The following is a 25352-nucleotide window of genomic DNA, read 5'->3' on the forward strand; positions in this document are numbered from 1 at the left end:
GCACAAACGGACCCAGCTTCAACCTCCAAGCCCTCCGCCCTCATGTCCACCAAATCCTCTTCCTAACCGCCTCTTCCTCTTCGACTCCCTCTCTAGCCCCGGAGTACCGGCTTTTCCGACAACGTCCACCTCTTCCACCGCTGGCACTGCGACGCCAACACCATCGGCAGTTTGATGTCGACGCCGAGTATGGCGCGCCAGCAGGCGGGTACCAGGGCCCTGATTGCGGACGCGATAGCCTTGCATTGCGCCGGGGGTATCACCGGCGTAATGGGGTCAGTCAGGGGGGCTAGAGTGGCTACAGCGCTTTCTCTTGAGCTGGGGAGGGAGGGGGAGGGCGAGGGTGAAAAGCGCTTGATCTTGGGGCCAGCGGTTATGTTTGCGGCTACCTTTCCGGCTTTGGGACTGAATATGGGTATGGGCGGTTTGTCTGGCTTTCGAGATTCTGGGCCCGGGGGCAAGAATACAGCTACAGAATTGAGTGGGTTCGGATTCTGGCACAAACTTTAGCGACAGCCAGAGGAAGAAGCAGGTGGAGATTCCATCACATCTGTTCATGTTCGCGGTGCTAGGGATCCGTGGGGGCGGACAGCGTGCGGATGCTGCATATTATCTACTAGGGTACGATCTTGAGCGGGGGACGGTGGTGGAATTCGAGGAGGGGATCAGGTTCCAACAGTGCAGCTGGATGTGGAGCAGATTGCTAGAGTTGTGATGTCTAGTTGGTCTCAGACTGTGCGTGTGCGTTTAGGCGCCAATGGGTCTTTGGGCTCATACTAAAGCATTCTCAAGGTTGGTAGAAAGCAATCATGTGCGATTCAAGCGAATATTACAATGGCTACGGAAAGGGGAAGCTCTGGTGAACAAGTATAGGATTCGAATAATATGAGGTAAGAAAAGGGCTTTCACACGCCCGGACTAAACACAGGTCTGGCTAGTCATCTGCAGTCTGCTTCTCGGCTTCTTCCTTGGGGTCGGCGTGGTTGGTGTTGATCCGCTTGATACCAGTAGATAGAACAAATGCCAGCCCATTTGCAGCAAATGGTTAGCGAGATACTGGAGGTAAAGTAGGTAGCCTGTGAAGGATCAAAAGTCGATAATAATATTGGCTCGACTTACAAAGACAGTGGCATAAGCATCGTTGGAGGCAGAGATCATAGCATCGATGCGGCTGGGAAAGGCTTAACCAAGGTTCCAACTCTTTCACGTTGAGGTACCCGGCCTCCAGCAGAGCAGCGACACTGGTTGCATTCAGGCCCGCGGCGGACTCTAACCTGTCAACGAGCTTGCTGTGCAATGTGGAAGTGCCCACAATTTGCATGACCGAGTTATCAAAGTATTGCGTGAAGAGGACGGTGGAAATTCCAACTGCGATGATGCTAGGCCTGGTCTTGAGTACGTTCTGGACAGTGAGAAGCGCCATTTGCGCCGCGAAAGCGCAACCGAGACCCTGGAGGATCTAAAACCCTATCCACTTGCCCGACGAGGTGGGAAAAGGAGTGAAGGTTGTGTATGAAACGCAGGCAATGCACAGCATGCTCGGTCCGATAAAGACCAGGGGTTGTAGTACCTGACATGTTTGGCTAGTTTTGACGGTTAGTGCTGAGCACATCATGCAGAAATCAAGGCAGATCATACCTGAGACACCGGACACAATGGCTCCAAAGACTAGGGTGCAGACAGATGGGAGGAGCATAACTCCACTCCGCTCCGCATAGGACTCGCGCCCTTGACGATCTGAAACCATTCGGGGAGATAGTACACAGGTACAACAAAGGAGCCCATGAAGACGAATGCAAAGATAATGCTTGGAGCCGCTGAACAATCTCTCAGGGAGGCTCAAGAGAATCAATACCGCTCCACCCTTGTACATCTCCCATGCGATAAACAAAAGCATCGATACCCCAAAGCCAAAGAAGAGTCCGATGATAGTTGCACAGTCCCAGGCGTACTCGCCTCCTCCCCATTGAAAAGCTAGAAAGACCATGACTGTCAATCCAACAAAGATAATGCCGCCAATCAGATCCAGCTTTATTATTCTCCGGATCGGGGTACCCTGCTGAATCACGGCTGTGCTCTTCGGCGGATGGAAGAAGGACAGCGGGCGCTGCGCGGTTGGCGTGGCCAATGCAATCACAGAAATACCGTCGGAGACAATACCTGCACCGCCAATGCCCGCTACTGCTCGACCGATAATGAACATTGTAGAACTGGTGGCCGCACCGCAGAGGACGGAGCCGAGAAGAAAGATGCCGAAGAAGACGAGGCAGGACCAGCGAAGGGAGAAGATGGACGCATTCAAGGAGATAAGGGTAGTCGCGACCATAATGTCAGATAGAACGCTGTAAAGCTTCAAGCCGGACAAGCAATGCGCATCCATGGTAATGGTCGATGGGAGTTCCTTCTCGGTCATTTTTCTGTATTCATGTAGAAGTAATGCTAGACGAGGCTGGAAAGCAAATGGGGCACGAAGATACGTCTATGAATACCAATGGTAAGAGGCCTTATTTCTTTTCTTTTCCTTCGCTCGAAGTCAAAACAAAGCAAGAACCGTGAATGACATTCCCCTACACACTTCTGACTCCGATTCCGACTTGGAGACAAAGGCGCCTGTGCAGGAAGCTGAAGCCGCTTCAAACTTGTGCTAGGCTATTAATTCCAACCCGGCCAAGGCTCTTGTTGAGAGACTGAGCCCAGAAAATACCTGATTGTGGCTCGTGATCGGCCCTTGAGAGGCAGGCCATGCAGCTCTTGGTCGGCGAGTTCCTGCTTTCTTAAGCATGACCCGACAATAAAGCATTTTCTGAAGGACCCTCATTCAGATCGCTGGAAGCGGTCTCAAGGCGGCCTGGGTCAAGCGTAGACCCAGGAGACGGTAGGTGAAGCCGACGCTCAGGGTCCAGTTTTGTTGGATTCCCGGCAGGCCTGTCGAATGCGTGATGGGCACGATGACATTCAATCCTGCTGCTAGGAAAGATAGTGCATATGTTTCACTCCCATGTTTACCGTTACGCTGCCACATTGTGAGTTCAGCGAGCCAATGTCGGTCTCGACGCCCATCCAGCGATTCTAGCTGGAGGGAACGCTCATTCCGATTATGGCGGGCCCTCTTGCTCTGGGATCCCCACGACAAGCTCTAAACCCACACGACACTTGCCGATAGCTCTCGGGCTCTGGAGCCCTTCCATGCCTTCGGATCTGGGCGATGACAATCGTTCAGGTCAACTCTGTTCATTCGCGGTCATGCGGCGAAGCGTGTTGGTGGAGTCACGCCTTGAATCTGGTGTTCATCCATGATGCTCTATCGGTCCACAGAGAGAAGCGAGGCATGTACCGAAGAAGACCCATCAATATCTAGGTGGGAGATCAGACCGAATTCGTATTCTCTTCTTTGCTTTTTTTCCTCCGGGAGAAAACACGGTCAACGCTGGGTTCCGTAGCAGCTATCGTTTCTTCGGCCTATCGAGGCCTTCGGCGCTTTCCCAGTTGACACTCTAAAATCCTCAAAATTGAAGTCCCCAAGTACTTGAGCAGTCGTGGGATGCAGAGTTGTTTCTCCGCGGGGAGATGCTGTGGTACGTCATGTGCCCCGGTTCGGATCTGATAACCTCAATTGGGCTTAGTGCGAGTGCCTTGGTGCCCCGGTATAAGAGCATCCCACCGTCTCGGCGTCTCCAACTCGTGCTGACTTGCATTGCAGCAACCCTTTCCAATCAGGCTGCTCAAGGTACCGATCTTGTCCACTCAAGCTTTGGTATCGCAAGGTCCTAAGCATCAACATCTGCAGATGACGTTTCAATCCCTTCGCTCGATCACCGAATACAACGTCTCCACCTTCAGACGGCATTATGTCTCTGAGATCGCGGGTTCGCTCGGAGACCTTGGGACATTCCTCCCAATAGCGCTTGCTCTGGCCGCGAATGGGACCGTCTCGCTCGCCAGCACGCTCATCTTCTCCGGTCTCTTCAACATTCTGACCGGGCTGTTCTTCGGCATCCCGCTGCCCGTCCAGCCAATGAAGGCCATCGCCGCTGTGGCAATCGCGCGGTCCTTCTCGCCTGGATCCATCGCAGCAGCAGGGATCTTTGTCGCCGGTGTCCTCCTCATTGGAAGCATCACCGGCTTACTCCAATGGTTCACCCGCGTCATTCCAATCCCCGTCGTTAAAGGCATCCAGGTCGGAGCTGGCCTGTCCCTTGTCATGGCAGCATGCACGACCCTGCATGATCTGGGCTGGATTCATCCTTCCTGGGCTGACAATCGGCTCTGGGCGATCGGCGTGTTCGTCGCGCTGCTACTCACACACTCGACTCCCAAACGACTGCCGTATGCGCTTGTTGTCTTCATCATCGGCTTAGTTCTCGCCATCATTCGCAGCGCCCTTACGTCGAATCTTCCCTCGTTCTCAATCTGGAATCCGCATATTGTCGTACCGATCGGGCATGAATGGTCTCGAGGTGCCATCGACGCAGGCCTCGGCCAGCTCCCGCTCACGACGCTCAACTCCGTCGTCGCGGTCGTCCATCTAGCCGCTGACTTACTCCCTTCTGTGCCAACGCCCTCCGTAACAGCTATTGGTTTCAGCGTTTCCGTTATGAACCTTATCGGCGTCTGGTTCGGCGCTATGCCCGTCTGTCATGGATCCGGTGGATTAGCAGCACAGTATCGCTTTGGTGCGCGCTCAGGCGCCAGCGTTGTCTTTCTGGGCGCTTGCAAGCTCATTCTTGGTCTAGTCTTTGGCGAAAGTCTAGTCGACTTGCTCCACCGGTTCCCAAAAGCCCTGCTCGCTGTCATGGTTATCGCCGCGGGTTTGGAGCTCGTCCGGGTCGGTGAGAGTCTGAATACCTCTGCTGCTCGGGATTTGGGAAGGCAGGTTGAGGATGAGAGCGGGGAGCGGGTGCATCTGACTGAGGAGGAGCGGGGCAAGAGGTGGATGGTCATGATGGTTACGGTTGGACTGCTCGTCGGATTCAAGAACGATGCTGTCGGGTTTGTGGCCGGGATGCTGTGCCACTGGGCCTATGGGCTGCCGGGCTTGGTTGAGCGGGTGAAGAGCAGGTCAGAGGGGAGGGTGAGGTTGCCTTGACCTTTTCGACATACACTATATATTACGTATACGCCTATACGGTGGATGCCGATACAACTACGGGACATGAAACTGACGACAGAAAGAACACATTATATAGTGATTATGAGAATTGGACAGTTCATATCAAGTTCGTCATATACAGCATAGCATAGCATAGCATCATGAATTCATTGCCGCAATTTGACCCCGCGAGCATTCGATGCTTTCCGCTTCATATTAATCCTTATTCCCCAACCGAACGCGGATTGATTCGAAGCGACCACTATTCAAACTCCTCATCGCCAACCTCCTCAATCCTCCTCATCCCATCACTCCTCGCATCAGGGAGTGCCGCAAGTTCGCGCCCGTCCTTATCATACCGGTGCTCCTCAACGATAATCGGCTGCCCGAGGACGTGGCGGATCGTGCGCACGGTCGTCGTGCCGTCCGGGCTTGTCTGGGTGGACTTGCTGTACTGCTGGGCACTGTGGTGCTCTTCAGGTTGCTGGCCGTTGCGGCTGGTGGATGTGCTTGCGGATGTGAAGACGGAGGTTGAGGTTGAGGAGGAGGTTGACCAGGTGAAGCCCATTTTGGTGTTTTGGTGGTTGGGTATGTATGGGTTGATCGATGGGTTATTGTTTAATGAGATTCTTGTGTTTGTTTGTTTGTTTGGATTGGAGAGTCTGATGTAAGTTTAAGGGGTGGTGAGGGGATATATAGACCGGGTGGCGAGTGCTGATGTCATTGTTGGGTGTTTTGTGCTGGGGTTGTTTCATCCGTTCCCTTTGATGCTATTAGCTGCTTAAACCTGTTGTGACTTTATGATGAGCTTGATAATACTACCTACCGGGAACTGATTATTTCTATTCTCAACTTTAATGTCATCCACAGCGTCTAATTATTATGGAGTAGATCAAGCAAACCAGCTAATCCTAATCGGGATAGCATGAAGCTATCACAGCGCACAGCCAATCCAGAACCCCGCAGATAAGCCCGGCGCTATATCTCCCCACCATCAGACGTTGCTTTTTATCCTCCACCTCCAACACCATCCTCCCCTCCAACAACCCCCAGCAATCCTCGAGAGAGAGAATCCAACCGCAAAATGCCCGGCCTAACCCCCGCCCAAGTCACCCAATTCCACGAAAACGGCTACCTCGTGCTCCCAGACTACCTAACCCCTCAACAAATCACCTCGCTAATCGCCGAGACAACCTCCCTCCTCACCTCCTTCGACCTCTCCACCCACCCCCTAACCCAATTCACAACGGGCGACGACTCAAAAGACAACAAGCCGCACGTCGGCGACGACTACTTCCTCAACTCGGGCGACAAGATCCGCTTCTTCTTCGAGCCCGATGCGTTCACGTGTGACCCCGCCGATCCCACAAAGACCGTGCTGTCCCGGCCGAAGGAGAAAGCAATCAACAAGATCGGGCACGCGCTGCATTCGCTGTCTGCCCCATTTGAGGAGGTTTCCATGAGCGCGCAGAACGCGGATATCGCGCGCAGTTTGGGCTTCAGGGATCCGCGGGTCTTGCAGAGTATGGTTATCTGCAAGCAGCCTGGGATTGGGGGCGCGGTGCCGCCGCATAAGGACTCGGAGTTTCTGTATACTTCGCCGCCGAGTGCGGTGGGGTTTTGGATTGCGCTGCAGGATGCGGGGGCGGGGAATGCGACGCTTGCGATGTATAAGGGGAGTCATAGGCGGGTGTCTGGTGCGGTCAGCAGGAGGTTTGTGCGGCGGTATAATGAGGATGGGAGTTTGGCGGGTACTGGGTTCGTGGAGAATGAGGGGGAGAAGTTTCCTAAGGGCTTGGAAGTGGAAGAGGATGTTGAGGGGGAAGGGGAGGTGGAGGTTTTGGATGTCAAGGCTGGCTCGTTGGTTCTTATTCATGGGAATGTGTTGCATAAGAGTGAGAAGAATACGGGGGATAAGAGCCGCTTTGCGTATACGTTCCATGTTATTGAGGGGGCGGACGGGTGGGAGTATGATGGGCGGAATTGGTTGCAGCCGCCGGAGGGGGGATTCTCGAGGTTGTACCAGTGAGGTTGGGCCTACATGAGAAAGTATGGATGGACAAATTTGAAGCTTAAATGTATATGTATCATGCATTAGTGCTATACAACCTTTTCCCAACCAACCCAAACTCCAGGCCAAGCCATAAAATCTATTGAATGTCACCCTAAGCACGCAGCATATCCAGCATCCCCTTCGTCTCAAATGCCTGGTGCGCATAGTCCACTTCATCCCTGACCCGCCAATGCAGCCGCTCAATCATCTTATCGATCTGCTCGGACTGTCCCAGGTTCCCGGAGTAGATGTCGAGCAGATTCATCCCAACCTCCACGCTCAGCCTAACCAGTCTCGGTTCCGTAATGTTCTTGTACACCCACTGCAGCACGGGCTGGAGCGTAACCTCGTCACGGCCCTGCAACGCCGCACGAAGCGCCGAGCGATGCCGCAGCTCTGAGAAAAGCGTGAGTTGAGCAATCCTGTCAGCCGATGACAGGACCGTGTCGAGCGCAGCAGCGTAGCGACCCTTGCGCAGATCAAGCTCCCACCCCTTCTCCTTCTTGCGCCTCTTCGCCTCGTTTCCGTCGATGATGATGTCCACGCCTTCGCCGACGAAATCCAGACCGCGCCACCTCCGGGCCCAGGCGGAGCCCTGGCGTTTCTTGTCCTTGTTCTTCTTCTTGTCGTATTCTTCGATCTTGCCTTCCAGCAGGGCTTCCATTTCCTTCTTGCGCTCGCGTTCGCGCGCCTTTTGTTGCCCGGAGAGACGGGTCTTGATGGACAGTAAACCGGATTGCATACCGACGGCGATGTGCTTGTCTTCGCGGGCGGCTCCGGAGGTGATTGCGCAGAGGGAAAGGATAGGAGACTGGTACTTGAAGCCAGCGACGACGTTCCAGCCGGTCGTTTCGTGGATCTTGAGATGGCCATCCAGAGCACCGGAAAGTAACCGCTGGCCATCCGACGCAAGGGAAAGTGATGTGACTGTCTTCTGATGGCTCTGGATCATATGCAGGGGCTTCCCGGCGACGATATCCAGCACCGCAATCTTGTTGTCCGCCGCGGCGAGCACTGTCGTTCCGGTCGGCATAGGGAGGACAGTTTCCAGCGGCGCGCCCATCTTGAACGTCATGGCGGATCGGCCTTCCATACGGGGATCCCAAAGACGCACTGTTCGATCGTAACTACCAGAAAGCAAAGAGCCGGACGAAGCCAACGACCCCGGCATGAACGCTGCCGTGCGCACATAGTCGGAGTGTCCCACAAAGCTCTTGACACTGCTTTCACTAGGCAGATCCCACAGCCGCACCGTCCGGTCGTCGCTCGCCGACAGAACAGCCGTCGGGTCGCTAGGTGAGAACTTGGTCACCCAAACCGGCTGCTTGTGGTCCTTCCACGTTTTCAGAATCGCGCGCGAGCTCACGTCAAACACCTGTACCGTACCCGTGTCATCACCCGCCACTAGAATCCTGCCATCAGGACGGACGTCTGTGCCGCGCGCGGTGTCGTCGAACCGTGTGATCGTTCGGAGCAGTTTTCGTGTGCGGATAGAGTAGATCTGGACGCGGGCGCCGGTTGTAACAGTGAAGACATCGGGGGGCTGTGTGAGCGAGGGGAACGCGGTCGCGGAGGAGGGCGCAGAGGGTTGTGTGATGAAGTTGACGGGGCCGTTGGCTGGTGATGGGATGAGGAGAGGATTTTTGAAGGTCTTCCAGTGGAGCTGCTCGGGGCTTAGTGGCGATGCGGGCAGCTCGGGCAGCTTGACCTGCGTCAGGGGGAGGACGGGGGCCGCCATGCTGGTATGGTTGTATTGGTGCAAGCGGATCAACCGCGTCTGTGGTCTCGAGAGTCGTGCTGAGGTTTCTCAAGGTTGTTGGTTGGATTTTTTCTGTTATCGGCCTATCAGTACGCTAGTCCTAATCGGGCGATGCCATGTCGGCGGGCTCGTGTATGATGTATCGAACTTGACGAAGTCAACATCAAGAGAAAAAGTCGACTCACTGACTGGATGTTTCCAAGGGCATTGAGTTGGAGTCATGTTTGTTGATTCAATTGTGCGTTATGGCAACCGATCCTGGATGTGAGAGCGCATACAATCCGTCCCGAGGCCCCCATTCCACCCGTCACCCCAGATCTCTGTCATCTACTCTGTTTCCACTAAAGCTCTGGACGGGCGTTGCCCCTACTGGCAATGGAACGTTGTCTTCTGTTCTTTTTCACTTTGTTCATTCCAATTTTGGGCTTTCTTGACGGCTATTCCATCCTAGCGAGAGATAAGCACTTGGGGCAGGACAAGAAGAAAAGTATACATTTGCGTTCTCACCTCGACCGACCTCGGGGAGTTATGCAACACCCTAGCCATGGCTTTGTCCGACAATGTCCAGCACCGTGACACTGGGCTGGCCTGATTTTCACATGCAGAGGTACCTTTAGGGACTAATTCTATCGTCACGAGGAATGAGGGTCAAGTGCTCCAGTCCTGTCTTGCTCCTTGCATCCCTATCACCCCTTCCAAGGTTGGAGTAACGGCCAACGGATCTCATCCGAAATCCGGATGGCATCTCCAATGGCCCTCTTGGCTGAAGATAAGCCCCGGTCCTTCAGGACGTCTCCAAGCAACCCCATATATCAGCTCGTGCTCCCCCGCATTGCCCACCATGTGGTCCGCATTTGGGATTCCAGCCGTCAACCATGAACAACAGCGAGGAGAACGGCAAAGACGCCCCGCCGGCGGCGACAGGCGATGATTTGAAGCGAGATTTCAAGAGCCGCCAGGTGGCCATGTTTGCTATTGCGTGCTCGATGGGAACTGGACTGACGATCTCGTCGGGGACGGCATTGACCCGTGGGGGGCCGGCCAGTCTGTTGATCTCTTACCTTGTTATCGGTCTTGCGGTCTACTTCATCATGACTGCTCTGGGGGAGATGGCAGCTTATATTCCGATGAGCAAAGGGTTCTCGGGATATGCCAGTCGATATGCACATCCAGCTTTAGGGTGGGCGGTCCTGTTATCTGTTGGCTCTGTTGGTTGTTGACTGATCAGGATAGATTTGCGACTGGATGGAACTACTTTTTCAGTTACGCCATTGCAATACCGACAAAACCTAACAGCAGCCGGCTTGATCGTGCACTACTGGAGACCGGACCTCAATGTAGGCATCTGGATCACAGTCTTTGGTGCCGTTGTTATTCTACTTAATGTTCGTCCAGCCCTAGCCCACACTGTATACTGACTAACCACTGGCCCTCCCAGGTCCTCCACGTCAACAGCTTCGGTGAATCCGAATTTATACTCAGCTGCATTAAACTTGTCATCATCACAATGCTCATCCTCTGCTGCTTCATCATCTCCGCCGGTGGCTCTCCCTCTGGCGAGAAGATCGGCTTCAAGTACTGGCACAACCCCGGCGCATTCGCCCAGTATCTTGTCGGCGGCCGCAAAGGCTACTTACTAGGTTGGTGGGCGTGCATGATCCAGGCTTGTTTCGCCTACACAGGAACCGAAGTTGTCGGCGTGACGTTTGGCGAAGCAAGAAATCCGCGCAAGACCATCCCAATGGCCATCAGACAGACGTTCTGGCGGATTCTTAGCTTCTACGTTGTCGGTGTGTGGGCTCTCACCATGGCCGTTGCATACGACAGTCCCGAGCTAGTAGACGCCACGTCCAGGTCTACGTCTGCTGCTGCTTCACCATTTGTCGTTGCAATTTCATTAGCGGGCATCAAAGTCCTGCCCGATATCGTCAATGCCGGTCTTCTCGTCTTTGTCTTGAGTTCATCCGCCTCGGATATCTACTGCTCTTCCCGCTCGCTTTATGGCCTGGCAAGGGACGGTCAAGCGCCGAAAATCCTGGCCAAGACACTCAAGAACGGTGTTCCGGTTTACAGTGTCGCCGTTGCATCGCTCTTCTGTCTTATTGGGTATATGAATGCCGCCAAGTCTGCCTCGACGGTCTTCGACTACTTTGTTAGTCTGGCGACTATCTTTGCGCTCCTTAACTGGTTCAGTATCCTTCTTTCCTATCTGAACTTCAGACGCGGTCTCAAAGCGCAGGGGATAAGCTTGAAGGGGACGTCTTACAGTGCTATCTTCCAGCCTTATGGGGCTTATTACTCGATGTTCATTACTGTCCTTTGCATTATCTTCTCAGGTAAGTTAACTATCCCTGATGATTCCCCATAAGAATGTGTCTTGCTTACTCAAACATAGGCTATGACGCATTCATCCCGCACTTCAAGGCAGACCGGTTCGTGCTTCGGTATATCGGGATCGTGGTGTACGTCGGCAACCTTTTCTTCTGGAAGCTTTACAAATGTGCCCGGTATGTGACGCCGAGGGAGATGGATTTGACGACGGGGTTTTATGATACTGTGCTCGAGGGTGTGGAAGGGAAGAATGATGTTGAGGAGAAGGAGGAGAAGGAGCTTGACGTGTCGGCTAATGAGTTAGGGTTCACGACGATTGGGGAGGATGGGAGGGTTGCAAGGTGATAACCAAGGTAGTCAATTAGGGATGATAAGATTATACGAAATGCAGGCTCTATATGCGTACTGCATTCCAAGGTTGCTACTGTGCTACGGAGTAACCAACCAGCCCTAGCTCTATTTTGTGTCCTTTGTCGCCTTCCCCCTACCAGTCCACTCGGCATGTTGATCCAGTCCTAGAAGTTCGAAATGCTCTGCCTAGCTTTACGCCTCACGTACGGGATTTCCGACCAAATTCCGGGTCATCACAATGAGAGTCGAATCGTATCCGTATAATATCACCCATCGGGCCATGAAGCTAGCGAAACGATGTGTGGATATCCCACTGAACGATCATTTTCAAGGATGACGCGGACTGAAAGCAGGAGAGAACGAATGACGTGCCAACAGATACAATACAATCTTGATCGGGACCATTGTGCGTACCTGAATATCAGCCGTGCCGTCCAAGCTTCTCCCGAGCTCTGTCCACCAGTAGACCAGAGAGCTCGTATAGCATGGTCAATGGTGGAGTATCAAGCCGCTGTCGGAGCCGACAGAATGGATCTCCAGTGGGCCGTTTCAGGCACAACCTGGCTCTTTACGTAGAAGTTATGACGATATTGTCGAGGCGTAGGGCCTAAGGTGAGGCTGTAGCGTGCTCTACTACAAGCTGCTCTTGACTCGAAACTACGTAGATGGTGGGTTTGCTTTCCATCGTGGCAAAGATGGCTGTACAGACTACGGAATATACACAAGCTGACCGCAGGCAGCGTCACATATTGTCGTTCGCGACACGCCCAGCCGGCGGCCGAGCTTATGCACCTAAAAGAAAAGGGCAAAGAGCTGCCGGCATGCAGCTGAAACTCCACTTGGGCAGTTTGATGTCGAAAGTGTTTAAGTGACAGGGCTTAGGCGCAGGCTAACGCGGGCGGAGTTGGTGAGATCATCGCGTCAGGCTTCCAGATTCCTTGATTTCGGCCGATCTATTTTTACTCAGGCAGCAGAGTTCGTGCTTTGGTCTCTTTGAAGGGATTTTGATAACGGAGATATATGGTGCTACAAGAACTTATCACGCCCAGGAATGTTCTGCCCGCCAATGCGATCCCCGTCATGGACTCATGGTTGATGTTGTGCAGAATCCAAGGTTTATGCGTGTAATTTTGGCGTAACAGGCTGTATTGCCCGTGGATCGCGATGCAGGAACACACGATCGGCCAATGACACCAGCTGAAGGCTCCACTACCAGCCACTTCCCAGCCTCCTCAATCCACGACTGGGCCAATCACATAAACAGGCTCGATAAGCGCAGCCTGGCGATTGTTTTCCCCTCCTCCCACTCCCACTCCCAGCTCTCTCGTTCAGTCTCCCTCCTGGTCACTCTCTTCTTCCAGACTCTCGACTCTTGCTAGTAGATAGCAGTCTGCATCTCCGTCCTTTTCTTCTCCTCTAACCCTTGCATCCCAGTTGTACAGTTCTATCCCTCGTGTGTTTGCTTGATCCATTCGCTCCTTACCTAGATACCCGCCTTGCGTCCGCGTCTGGCCCGCTCTTTACCTACCCTTGACCCTTTGACAGATGTGGTAGCCGTCTTCGAGTCTTCTTTCCTTTCTTCAATTCATTCATCATGGCCGTCAGAATGTCCTCTGTTCACCATGCCGCCGGCATCTTCGCCGACATGTCAGTCGACGGCCCGGCCATTGGCACCCTCGTGGCGGTCGTGGACCGCGCAAAGAACCTCCCCAACAGGAAAACAATGGGGAAGCAGAACCCTTACTGCGCTGCACGTCTAGGAAAGGAAGCTCAGAAAACCGGCACCGACGTGCGTGGAGGCCAGACGCCCAAGTGGTAGGTTGATTGAGCTGGGACGACTGCTTTCGGCTAACACCGTATAGGGACCAGGAACTCCGCTTCACCGTGCACGAATCGCCCGACTACTTTCGTATGAAACTATCCGTCTTCAACGATGACAAGCGAACCGACCTCATCGGCGAGACATGGATCGACCTGCAGGATCTCATCATCCCTGGAGGCAGTCAGAGCGATCAATGGCACACCCTGCAATTTCGGGGGAAGTATGCCGGCGAGATCCGTCTCGAGATGACTTACTACGATACCAGGCCCGAGGATGAGGCCGTTATCGAACGGAGAACGCAAGGGACAGAGAGGGCCAAAACAAGTAGCAGCAGCAGGTCCGCCCCAGCACCCGCCGTGCCCTCGCCGGCACCGTCTCCATCGTCATCGTCTTCTCTATCCGGTCCGCGTCAGCTGAAAGAGGTCAAACGCCGACCCGTACCTACCGAACATACCGGCGGCCCACGCCCTGTACCTGACAAAGCTTATTCTACCCCGGCACCGTTGCCCGTCTCGCATCCGTCTCGAGCTCCATATGATGGCATCCCCACTCCTCCCTCTAGCTCTGGCATGGATTATGCCCATCAACCAAGACATTCGGTGCCCCAAATACCCTACGATGCAGTGCCTCGTCCGCGAACATATGAAACACCCGACGATTTCGGACGAGAGTGGGCTGCACCTCCTCACCATCCTCCCGCAGGCCGGGGTCAACCTCGCTATCAAGAGCATTACCCGCCGCGAGCAGAGCAGGAATACTACGCACGGCCACGCTCTGGCTACGACAACGCGCCGCCTGCCGATTATCGATCAATGAGACAACTCCCAGCTGCCCGACCGGACCAATACTACGAAGATATGCATGTCGAGGCCGCGCGACCAACTAGTCGCCATTATAGTCAAATCCCCCCGGACGCGTACTCGTACGGTTCAGAGGATATTCAGACTCGTTACCAGCATGCATCCAGCAGCATGTCCTCGCGTCATCGCATTGAATACCCGCAAGAAAGCGAGCCGTATCGGCAGCATAACTCGCTGCCCAGGAGAGGCCGCAGTCCTGGCCGCTACCACGCGGAGTACGCGGCAATGCAGCCGCGAGTGGAAGACGAAGTTGAAGAAGGAGCACCACCTCCGCCGCCCGTTCATCGGACAGCAATGGCTCACCCTAGTCCGCAGTTAGTACCGTCACCAGCTCCTTCGTACAAAGCTTACTCCCCAGAGTACGGCCCCAGATCGACTCACGATATGAACATCCCCCAACCTACGGAGCTGATGCTGGACCTTCCGTCGGCCACGAGCCCGTCGTCTATGCCCCCCAGCCTGGTCGCTGGGCTTGATCCGGTGGTCGCAGAGGCGGAGTCGGAACGCGTCGTGCGTGAGATTCGCAGACGCAGCGGGATCTTCGAAGAAGACCTGCCCAGACATAACCGCAGTCGCGACCCATCGCCGTCTCCGATCTCGCCACCTTACCCAGAAAATGTGCCTACGGAAGACCTCCGCCGGTCGCTCGTTAGCCGCAGATCGATGAACGGAGATGTTCCCTCGCAGCAGCTTGTCCTGCGCAAATCGATCAGCCCGCGACCACCTCCTTCCAGAGGCCGCGGTGGCTCTCGCGCGTCGATTACACAGACTCCCTTCTCGCCAGACTCCTTCGATTCGTTCAACCCGCACGCAGCGCGGTCCGCCGTGAACAAAGACCCGTTGCCGGCGTACTCAACTCCAGCAGAAGCTATGGAGGTAGCAAGGCGGACCGAAGCCGCAGCAGCCCGACCAGACGGTCCCATCATCGGCGACGACGGCCGCGAGATCGACCCATCCGACCACCTACCAACCGATACCTGGGCGCCCGAACCCGAGCGCAAAACGCGCAAGCCCGGCGTGATTGTTCGCTTCAAGAACGCGCCTACCAGACGCAGCCCCGTCGCACCGCGCCCAACATCATCCTACATGGTCAGCACAGACGTTGAGCGCGGTCGTCCAGGGTACGGCGGAGGCAGCCCCGGCGGACCTGGGCATGCACGAACCTACAGCACGCCGTCTCCGAACCCCATGCCTCGCCGACACTCCATCTCGCCTGCTCCATCGCCAATGTATGCGCCTGCCCCCATTGGCCCGCCCATTCCGGCGAAGGTGCCCATTGGTGCGCCAGCCGGTGTTCAGGATGCGCTGAGCCGAGAGCTCAATTCGATTGATATTGGCTCCGTTGGGGTCAGTTCGAGTCGGGCGATGCGCAAGTACGTCCCTAGACCGACCTACGCCATGTAATGCTGTATAGGCTACATAGCCACCAACATACGGCAGCAGAACAGCCCCGACAGGGAAAGGGCTGAACAAAGAATGAATATACCACACCAACATACCATATCATATTCTGTGCACCGAACGCAGAACTAAAAGCGAAAACAAAGCAAAACCGCAAATATACCTTATACAACGAAAGCAAGCGATGTGCCGGGAAATTGAAATTGAGATTGATACGGGATTGAATGAGCACGAGGCACGATTGGATGGGATGCATTTCAGGCGTTGGGGTCTTTTCTTTTTTACTTCCTTTGACTCTTTATGCTTTCTTCTACCTAAGCTAGGTAAACAAACGAGCTACAAGCTACGAGCTCTTTCGGCATCTTCACGTTCACCTTTATAACCTCTTTATTTTGCCATCTTGTCTACCTACATGGCAAGCAGTTCTATGGTATACGACCAAATATAAATATCTTCCTGGCTACGGATTTCCTCCTTTCCATCTTCATCTCTCTGAGCATCTTGTTCTCTGACCGTTTAGTCTTGCTTCCAACTGCTACGCGCATCTCATTGCATTCCGTGCCATCCAACACACTCCAACCAACAACATCTTGTCCACCACAGACCCATCTATCAACATTGGACGCCCGCCATGCCTCGTCCTGCCCTTTCCATAGACACCAGACGCAGACTCAGCGCCAGACGCCGAACGTCCACATCCCCATCTTCCTCTGGCTCTGACGAAGATCGCCCCTTCAGACGCAGGTCCCGCATCCGCTACCGTCCCAGCGCCAGAATCAGGGCTCGACGCGGAGAGAACCGAACTCGCCGCCACAGCTGGTTTGAAACGTCTCGTGAGCGATACAACCATTGGCACCCCGAGCTTGAAGCCGAGCCCGAACGCGAATTCGATTCCGATCCCGACCATGCGCTGTCCTATTGCGATGAATCTACGGCTTCCCCGGAATCGGAACCGTCCTCGCCTGGGGATCCGCAGGGCCCTTTGCTTATCGATGATGGGGAGTATGTGTCGAGCGGTCCGACGGCAAATCGGTATGTGTACGTACTGGACATGAGGAGGCGGGCTGGAGACAACGATGACGACGAGGAATGTGACGGTTTGGACGGGGTCTCGAACGACGGGTATGATAGTGAGCTGGATGGGGATTTTGAGCCGGATGAGGACGAATCGCCGGAGGAAAGTCTGTGTTCGTTAGACTGCAACAGCCAGGACCAGGACCAGGACCAGGACCATACGGAGGAGACCGATTCGACGTCACCCACTCTTGATGACCCAGCTATTAGGCAAAGGGAAATGGGAAGAGAGTTCCTGAACCGCGGTGCCGCTAGAGCGAGTGGTCTGATTGATATGAGGGTTTCGATTCAGGGTTCCGGCAATGGCGCGGAAATATACCGTGGATGCGGGTCGCATATGCGCAGATGTCGGCCGTGCGAAACTGATTTTCTTCATGATGGCAACGGTGACGATGGGGCTCAGGTTGATGCCGGAGACGAGCAGAATCCCGATAGGTTTTACTCCCCTGAAGCCTCGGCTCGCCCGTCCGGTTGTATTGCGGCTGAGTCTCGGTCACGGCAAGACGACCTTGGATATGCATTCGATCTGCTGGGCGAGACGATAACCGAAACAGGCGGATACACGATAGAGGATGAGCTGGCGCAGACTGCTCTATACGAAGACTGTCGGCTGAATCGGACCGGTTTGAAGGACGAAACGACACCTGATAACGACGGATACACGGTCGGAGCGTCTGAGCTGTGCCAATCTGTTATCCTCGAAGACATCAAGCAGAATCGACTCAAGCGGGTCCCTTCCACTGACAGCAAGAAAGAAAGAGGGACAAGTCAAGTTTCTTGTGGAGAGAACGAACAAAGGCAGCTGGCACCCCCCTCAGCCCGAGATTCCAGAATTTGGTCGAACTTCAGGTGCACTGACACTGAAATCTGCGATGTCGACGACAGCGATAGCGACACCGTGACTGAGACCTGTTCCACACCAAGTCCCTCTCCAGCAAGAGCGCGGTCTAGAGTGGAAGCCAGTGACCGGGATGTCGGAAGAAAGTCGCATCACGCTGGACACGAACCACGAGAAGATGAATCTTTGAGTCGGCATCGGCGTCAAGGCCATTCACTGAAACAAGGACCTGGACCTGGATCTGAGCAAGAGCATGGAACCGAGGATAATGACGCCGAAGAAAGAGCAAAGGACGGAGAGGGACGCAGCAGCGAAAACGGCAAGTCCGACAATGACACCGACGACAACATTGTCCCAAACCCTCCTCCATCGTCGCCCTTCACCGAGTACTTCTCAGCAGAGTCAGAGGACGAAGATGAAGAAGAGGGTGAGGAAAAGGGGAAAGGAGAAGACGATGACGACGACGACGAAAAAGGAAACGTAGACGACCTGTCGCCATTGGCCATTCCGCCTGAGACCCCAGACTCTGAACCGAGATGCAACTTCTCGTATCCGAATCCGTGCGCCGAGTGCAAATCCGACGAGAATCCATACCTCCGCAAGGTCATTTCACACGTCTTTGGTCGCAACAAGAAGGTCACCAGGCAGATGCCGCGTTGGATCTGGGTTTATTACTGCCGAAAGCATTACCAGCGGGCCAGGTACAGGTCGCGTCTGTGGGCAGAGGTGCAATGTGACAGAGTACTTGACTTGCTTGACGCAATCAAAAAGTGGGGCATGGTCAGTGGGTTCACGGTGCAGTTGAGAAATAGAGAGGTGGAGAGATTGGCTGGGTTGGCTTCATCTGCCGGTGGCTCTCGAAGTCGTGGTAGAGGGAGGGGAAGGGGAAGGGGATGCGGAGGACAACGAGGAGCCAGGTCTGGAGAAAAGGGAAAAGGAAGAGCACGGGCTCGGGATCAGACGCCTACAGACGCCAGCGACGAAGATCCGATCCAGCCGGGAAAGCAGCAAAAGCAGAAACGTCCCCCCGTTCCCGCGCCAGTGCCGACCTGGTTAAGATCTTGGATCCAGCGTCACCAAGGTCATGAGGTCTCAATCGAGGAAGTCAAGGAACTTATCCAAAAGGTTAAGCGTGATCTTGACACTGTACAGGATGACGAGGATGTCCGCTTCCCGGATATCGAGATCTTGCCTGTGTATAAGGAGGGTTGGCCGCCGGCTACTGATGATACCCAGGCCCCTCCTGGAAATCGTGGCGGTTCTGTCCGCGGTAGAGCTAGGTCCGCCCCGGCTCGTGCTTCTATTCCTGGTTCTGGTGGTAGACGACGCCGCGGTTCTGTTCGTACTGAAAGCACCAATTCGAACGTTGACAGACCATGCAAGAGACGCAAACTGAGCGATGACGAAGATGAAGGTCCGCGGAAACACTGAGATAGATAGATAGAATTAGAATGCAATCAATTGAAGCTGTCATTAACATCAAAATAAAACATATCAATCGTAATCGTAGTCTGACGCCTGCCTATATAACGTTAACTGTAATGGACAAACCGAACTTGGGGCATTAGACATGACTGTAAATAGTCAACTTGAACAAACACGTCATAGTCACGCCGCCACCTTTTACCATGTATAAAAAGCTGAAGGCTTGCGCTAATCGAGAAGAGGAGAAAGTAGACCGCCGACGACAAGGGCGAGGAATCGATGGAAAGACGAAGAGAAATCACGGATCAGAATGATCAGGAATCAACTCATACCCTCCCTCCGAGGGCAAGCTATACGCGGCGAGGATAATCGCCCCAGCAGAGAAAACGCTCACACACCAACTGATAGTGCAGTAAATCCAGGACTCGTCAAGCCGCCACCCCACGAAAAAGCGTGGTTCGTTGTCGACTAGATATGCCTGTAGTCCGTCAGCTTACACTTAAACCACAAAGTCTATAGCCGACACGTGGACATACCACAATCCCCATACAGGCGGCCTGCACAGCGGCACTAGCGAGTATAAACAGGCTGAGAATCCTCCACCCCTCCTCCCGGAGCCTCTTTCCACCGCTGAGCACAATGAGGAACGCAACGACGCTCAATCCCTCAAGAACAACCGCAAACGACATCCCAAACCCGACGGTCCGCCACATCGAGCAGAAGTACCGGTCTTCACCTATACAGTCCTCGCGCGTCGGGAATGACTCGCATGTATCCGTCAATGAGGAGCAGCGCCGATGGAGGCCGTACGAGTAGCTGTAGGAGGAGCTGTGGTAGGACACCCAGTTAGGGATTGCGATGGCGGATATTGAGAGGGCGAATGCTAAGCAGCAGAAAAGGATTAGTTGGTTCGTTCTTCAAGGGTGACTGAGAAGGAAGGGGGAGGGGACGAACAGGCGAGGAAGAGGAGTAGCGAGGCCGTGTACACGATTGTTTTTGTAAGGAAGCCCGTGTAATTGCGGTCTTCACCGCGGGGTATGAGATGAAAGTCCATCTCGAGGATTGAGCCACCGTTGTGGTGGTGAGTGCGCACTGTAGGTGAGACTGGGAGGTCGAGGTTGATTATGCGATGACGCAGGCAGCCGTTGGGATTGAGAGATAACAGATAGGCAGGACCGTGGCGTTTACCCCGGAATCGACGCGGTGGAGACGCAGTGGTCCTGAATGATTGACACCTCGACCCTGTATGTAGTCTAGGCGAACAAGAGAAGTCGAAGTAAATTGAGCAGATAAGAAAGCTGGAGGAGAGGGATAACAGCAGGAATATAGGGACGGTGAGGAATGAGGAATGAGCCTGGACGAGGAGCACAGACACCTGATCTCTGTACCACAGTACCACCACCTAGTCTACCTGCTACAGACTACGGGCTACAGTTGCAATAGCACACCATCCAGCATTCCAGCTTAGTTTCTCCATCCCGCGCTCATCTGATCGCGCAGATGCAGGCTAACGTCGCGAATCCTGCTTTGCTCGACCCCCCGGCCAATAGCCGCTGCTGCCGCTGATGATCATATGAGGCGCAGATGACGGACGTTGGTATCCTTATCAGTTTACACCACTGGATTTAGTACTTTTGATTCGGTGATTATCTGCTAGGACGCTGAGGAATTGTCAAAGCATCAAGAATCCATGCATTATCCCCTCGTGGTATCAGCATGGACCTGTTCAAATCTCGGAATAGCTTCATTCAACCCCCAATCAAGCTACTATCACTGACGTCATGCTAGAGAAGAAGCAAAGAGCTGTCGAAACGAATCGATTCGTCTAGGCCTGTAACTGTAACCTATAGATAAACTGTAACTGTAGTTGACCGCCATGTCTCCGCCCTTCGTAAAGATGGCCCCTTCATTAGAAAGCGACAAAAAAGCGCATGCACTGAACACTATTCTACAGCGCCATGATGGAGAAATGGCGAAGGAGAAAATGCATGAAGAATTGGGAATAAAATACAAAACAGAAAAGTTGATGCCAGAATTAAGGAGGGTTAAAAACCCTGTCATGCAGCCGTTACAACCTATAGGTGCGCCCTCATTATGATGCTGATTCCGATTCCGGTTTCCCCTGACTCCGCTGGATCATCGCACGGAAGTCGTCATTGCTCTTTCGGTTCTTGCTCCCCTCGCCAGAGGCATTCGTCGTGGTCGTGGTCGTTGTCGTCGTGGTACTCGTTTGCTGGGCTGTCCCGCGCTTCACCCCCAGGTGCCCGCGCTTCCCACTCCGCCCGCCAGGCTGTGGCGGGCGTTTGATAGGCGCAGTCGGGGTAAGGAATGAGCTCTTGGGTTTGTCCTTTGACTTTGATGCCTGTCCAGATGCTTTCCGCTCAGCAGACTGCTTCAGCATATCCCCCACTGTTCCGATGTGGAGTTTTCGCCCAGGCGAGATCTCCTGTCCTTCCAGTTCCAGCGCGGCTTTACCTGCGTGGTTGACATCCGCATACTCAACAATCGCGCCTTGATGGTCAGGACGGAGTATGACTTTGACGAGTCTCCCATATGGCTCGGCGAGAGCACGGATGCGCGCATCGTTCACCGTGTCTGGAACGTTCATCAATCCAAGCGTGCGGTCCCTTCGCTCACCAGTCGGCTCCTCCAGATCATTTAACGGCGATGCGCCATTGGCATCCGGGGCTGGAGACTGTGATTTACCGACCCGTGTCACGACAGTTGCTGCGGTACGTTTTGCGCCCTGGGGAGCAGACAACTTCACGTGGAGCGGGCGTCCTCGGAAATCTTGCTCATGCATCGCCAGCGCCGCAGCTGCATCCTCTTTCGAACTGAAAACAACATAACCAAATCCCTTGCTGCCCCCGTCGACCTTCCTGGGAATGCGGACCAATTCCACCGTACCGAACCTTGAGAATACTTCTTTCAGCTCCTCTTCCTTCGCGCTCCAATTCACATTGGAGACGTGAATCTCTCGCCCTTCGTATATCGGACCATTGCGGTCTTGTTTGCGAGAAGGATCGGAGATTTTGACAACCAAATGGAGGCCGTTGCCAACTGCTGAGTGGTCCAGTGCAAGGGCACTGTGTGCAGCTACGGATGTTTTGAACTGAAGGTAACAGAACCGTCGGTGTGTATTATACTTTAACGATGGGAACCGAATGTCTATAATTTCGCCATACTATTAACCGTTAGATCGGAAGAAACAGGACCGAGAATGGGGACATACTGGGCTAAACAAGTTCCGAATGTAGTTCTCATCGGCTGTTGGGGGGAAGTTGGTGACAAACAAGGTCGTCTCGGAACCAAAATGGACCTGGATGGTGTTGCCATCGATAGTCTTCTGGTCACGGGTATGCGCAGCGGCGGCGTCGTCTCGGGTATTGAACTCGATCATGGCGACCTCTGAGTTTCCGTCTTCTCCGGGCATCATCTTGATGCCATTGATCACACCGCACTAGACAAGTTAGCGATCGCCGCAGACACTGAAGAAGAATAACTTACATCACGGAAGAATTGCCGCACTTTATGCTCAGTGACACCCATTGGCAAGTTCTTAACGACAACGGTAGAATTTTCACGATCACGGCGAAGCGCGACTGGCTCGGCTTCAGCTGGTGCTGTTTCTCCTCGCGGTTTCTTTGCTGGAAGGCCGTTCACCGTTGATTCTTCTTCTCGCTTTCTCTTTTCCAAGTGCGGAGCCTCTGTGGTTTCAGCCGCAGCCTCCGGTACTTGCTGAGCCTGTTGAGCGGCGGCTTCATGAGCTGCCCGCTGACGGCGGGCGTTGATGGCCCGCATCGCCTTTCGAGTTTCCAGGACTGCAAGCTGCAGTTCCTCTGAGTCTTCGTAGTCCTCGCAGTGGGCAACATAGACGGTCATGATCTTTTCCGGCCAGTCGAGGTCGGTCCGTTTGATGGCTTGCTTAAGAACGGCCGTAGCGAAGCTGGGGTTAGGGGTTCGGCGGGCAGCGTCGACGGTAGCTTCACCCTGCACAAACTTGCTCCACGAAACCAATTCCCAGTGATAGTATGTCAGCCAGAACTCGTAGCTGTTGCCGCGGCGTCCTACAAGACCCTTGAATGTTTCCCTAGCACTGTCCCAGCTGCCGCTTTCACTCAGGTAGCGGATGTAGATACGCTCCAGGCGGAAAAGTGGATCGCCTTCGTAAGAGCGGCCGTATTTTTTCTCGCCAAGCTCCTGAACGCTCTCTATTGCAGAACGAATTCCTACCTCGGCCACGTCCAGGTCTTCGTCGGTTGCCTCGGACAAGAACGCCCGCCGACGAAGATAGCTGCACCATGCGGTATGCACCTTCAGCACCTCTTCCATGCCGCCGACATCAAGTAAACCGGTGCTCGTGGCCTTGTGCTTTATATCGGCAATCTTCGTGAAAGACTGTCCTTCCCTTTCAGAGCTGAGCAGATATTGCGACCACAAAGTACCGGAGCCAGGGCAGTGGCGAGTGGCCCGGTCCAGCGCAGAGATCGTGGTCGGGTGTGCATTGCCGTGCATTGATTCATCGATCAGAAACATAATATAATCTTCCCACATATTGGCATCGGTCTGGAATCGCAGGACCGCCCTTTGGTATAACGCGTTGATGAGGTCGAAGCTGGTATGGCGCCTCCGACGGCTTCGATTAAGTTCCCACTCAACGTACTCGCCATATAGTGACCACTCTTGAGCCCGGTCGCCGGACTTGGCCACATTACGGAGTCGAAACTCGAATTCCTCGCGGGCCGCATACTGATCCTTGACCGGAGTGGCATATTTCCCTGCCGTCTCGGCCATTATGTTTTCGTAGTTCGCGTTATAATAGGTAGAGATAAAATTGGAGAACGCCTGGAATGTGTTATCCCATGTGGCGTGAGGGGTCTGCAGTCGGATGTCAAACAGTTCGCGTACTCGCGCGATCTTATCCTGAGATGGATTCCGAGACAGATCGCGCACTTGGAATTCTAGCAGGCGGTCCCAAACGAGATGACTATCGTTGATCCTCCACCGCGTAGCGTCAGCCCCTCTCTGCCATGTATCCAAGACGCTTTGCCATGTAAAGACTTCACGACCAATCATCCTATCCTCCTCCGACCAGTGGCTTTGACTCGGGTCACCATGAGCGGAATTATACAGGTATAGCACCCATTCGCCGTAAATAGCCCAAAGCTTGGTGCTGCCGTATTCTTCCTCGATCGATCGTTGGCAGAGCTCCATCACTGCAATGCGTTCGTTCACCGAGGTGGCCAGCATACTCTCATCCTGGATCCACTCCGCCCACAAGTCTTCACCCATGGCAAAAAGCTTGTCCATCTCCTCTCGCGCAGTCCTCATATCTTTGAGTAAATCGTAGTCCCGCGGATCGTTATGTATCTCCGGGTGGTTCGGCGGATAGACGTGATTCACGAATCCGTCATGTAGGAGGCGGATGAAGTTGACGTGCGCTTCGTAGGACTGGGGGTTAACGTGGATACGGGCGAATAATTCCGTCGCCATTCGTCGCGCATCTGGGAGCAACGAGGAGGCTGCATAGTTCCTCCGGGCGCTCTCCCTCGGACCGTCGGACATGGCAATATCAAATGACGATCGTGGAGTCGGTGTGTTATGCGAGATCTGGTTGACATTCGGATACATAGTCGATGGTGAGAGTTGACTCTCGTAGGATTCGGTTCGTAGGTTGGCGGCTCGCGGCCGCGGGGGTTGATGATGTTGCATGGAGGCAAGATCGGCAAGGGTGTCCATGCCTGGGGTGGACGGTTGCCGCGAGCTCTGCATTTCTACAGTGGGGGGTGTCCCGCTGCCACTTTTTCCTCCCATGTTCACAACTGGACTCATTGACGATGGCGGGGAAGGTTCAGGGACGCGGGAAGGAGGGGCGTAGACGTGTTGCGCGAGCGGTGATGAGGCCATTACGGGCCTGTTTGCAGCAGCGGCGCGACTCTTTCGTAGAGGCTTGGGAGCTGGCCCAGGCGCAGGAGTAGTGCTACCGGAAGAAGACGCCGTTGCAGGCGCTGGGCGCCCCGATTGTGAGTTCGCATCCTGCGGTGAGAGGAGTGAATTGATGTCCATCATCAAAAGCTTTTATCAGATGGACCGGAGAAAGAAGGCGCAATGCCGACGTAAAGAGAGATTATAGAGACGGAATAATGATGTAAATTCCTTATAGAGCAGCCCACAATCTCCTCATCAATGAGTCCATTCCTGCCCCGGTTCCAGACTGTCCAGCTCCGCGACCGGTGGATATTGTCTTGCTTGCTGGAGCGGATATGTCTCAGACCAGCGCAAGGAGGAAGACGAGGCGGGAAAAAAGATGATTGAAATGATTTGTTTCAGAAACTATCCTCTTCTCCGT

The 25352-nt window shown here is 54.2% G+C and overlaps 10 protein-coding genes across 10 annotated transcripts; 6 read left to right on the forward strand and 4 right to left on the reverse strand.

Annotated features, from left to right (window-relative positions):
• Positions 1–1459: 1459 nt before the first annotated feature.
• Positions 1460–2413, reverse strand: DSM5745_07593 (uncharacterized protein; the record flags this gene model as incomplete). The annotated part of the gene is made up of 1 exon (XM_026749609.1): positions 1460–2413. One exon carries the CDS (start codon positions 2411–2413, stop codon positions 1460–1462), a length of 954 nt encoding a protein of 317 aa, XP_026601641.1.
• Positions 2414–3787: 1374 nt separating this feature from the next.
• DSM5745_07594 (putative sulfate/molybdate transporter) lies at positions 3788–5086 on the forward strand (the record flags this gene model as incomplete). The annotated part of the gene is made up of 1 exon (XM_026749610.1): positions 3788–5086. One exon carries the CDS (start codon positions 3788–3790, stop codon positions 5084–5086), a length of 1299 nt encoding a protein of 432 aa, XP_026601642.1.
• Positions 5087–5351: 265 nt separating this feature from the next.
• On the reverse strand, positions 5352–5657 carry DSM5745_07595 (uncharacterized protein; the record flags this gene model as incomplete). The annotated part of the gene is made up of 1 exon (XM_026749611.1): positions 5352–5657. One exon carries the CDS (start codon positions 5655–5657, stop codon positions 5352–5354), a length of 306 nt encoding a protein of 101 aa, XP_026601643.1.
• A 516-nt stretch (positions 5658–6173) lies between these two features.
• DSM5745_07596 (phytanoyl-CoA dioxygenase family protein) lies at positions 6174–7118 on the forward strand (the record flags this gene model as incomplete). Its single annotated transcript, XM_026749612.1, has 1 exon — positions 6174–7118. The coding sequence occupies one exon, from the start codon at positions 6174–6176 to the stop codon at positions 7116–7118; it is 945 nt and encodes a 314-aa protein (XP_026601644.1).
• A 136-nt stretch (positions 7119–7254) lies between these two features.
• On the reverse strand, positions 7255–8880 carry DSM5745_07597 (snoRNA-binding rRNA-processing protein UTP15; the record flags this gene model as incomplete). Its single annotated transcript, XM_026749613.1, has 1 exon — positions 7255–8880. One exon carries the CDS (start codon positions 8878–8880, stop codon positions 7255–7257), a length of 1626 nt encoding a protein of 541 aa, XP_026601645.1.
• Positions 8881–9776: 896 nt separating this feature from the next.
• Positions 9777–11577, forward strand: DSM5745_07598 (Amino acid transporter; the record flags this gene model as incomplete). The annotated part of the gene is made up of 4 exons (XM_026749614.1): positions 9777–10081; positions 10130–10286; positions 10340–11237; positions 11297–11577. The coding sequence occupies 4 exons, from the start codon at positions 9777–9779 to the stop codon at positions 11575–11577; spliced, it is 1641 nt and encodes a 546-aa protein (XP_026601646.1).
• A 1600-nt stretch (positions 11578–13177) lies between these two features.
• DSM5745_07599 (uncharacterized protein) lies at positions 13178–15669 on the forward strand (the record flags this gene model as incomplete). The annotated part of the gene is made up of 2 exons (XM_026749615.1): positions 13178–13398; positions 13446–15669. The coding sequence occupies 2 exons, from the start codon at positions 13178–13180 to the stop codon at positions 15667–15669; spliced, it is 2445 nt and encodes an 814-aa protein (XP_026601647.1).
• A 628-nt stretch (positions 15670–16297) lies between these two features.
• On the forward strand, positions 16298–19009 carry DSM5745_07600 (putative pathogenicity factor; the record flags this gene model as incomplete). The annotated part of the gene is made up of 1 exon (XM_026749616.1): positions 16298–19009. The coding sequence occupies one exon, from the start codon at positions 16298–16300 to the stop codon at positions 19007–19009; it is 2712 nt and encodes a 903-aa protein (XP_026601648.1).
• Positions 19010–19313: 304 nt separating this feature from the next.
• DSM5745_07601 (uncharacterized protein) lies at positions 19314–19767 on the forward strand (the record flags this gene model as incomplete). The annotated part of the gene is made up of 2 exons (XM_026749617.1): positions 19314–19466; positions 19516–19767. The coding sequence occupies 2 exons, from the start codon at positions 19314–19316 to the stop codon at positions 19765–19767; spliced, it is 405 nt and encodes a 134-aa protein (XP_026601649.1).
• A 1328-nt stretch (positions 19768–21095) lies between these two features.
• DSM5745_07602 (U6 snRNP complex subunit PRP24) lies at positions 21096–25069 on the reverse strand (the record flags this gene model as incomplete). The annotated part of the gene is made up of 3 exons (XM_026749618.1): positions 21096–22187; positions 22236–22463; positions 22511–25069. 3 exons carry the CDS (start codon positions 25067–25069, stop codon positions 21096–21098), a joined length of 3879 nt encoding a protein of 1292 aa, XP_026601650.1.
• Between the last annotated feature and the right edge of the window lie 283 nt (positions 25070–25352).

The sequence above is a fragment of the Aspergillus mulundensis genome, assembly GCF_003369625.1.
Source record: "Aspergillus mulundensis strain DSM 5745 chromosome Unknown scaffold_8, whole genome shotgun sequence".
Lineage (NCBI taxonomy): Eukaryota > Fungi > Ascomycota > Eurotiomycetes > Eurotiales > Aspergillaceae > Aspergillus > Aspergillus mulundensis.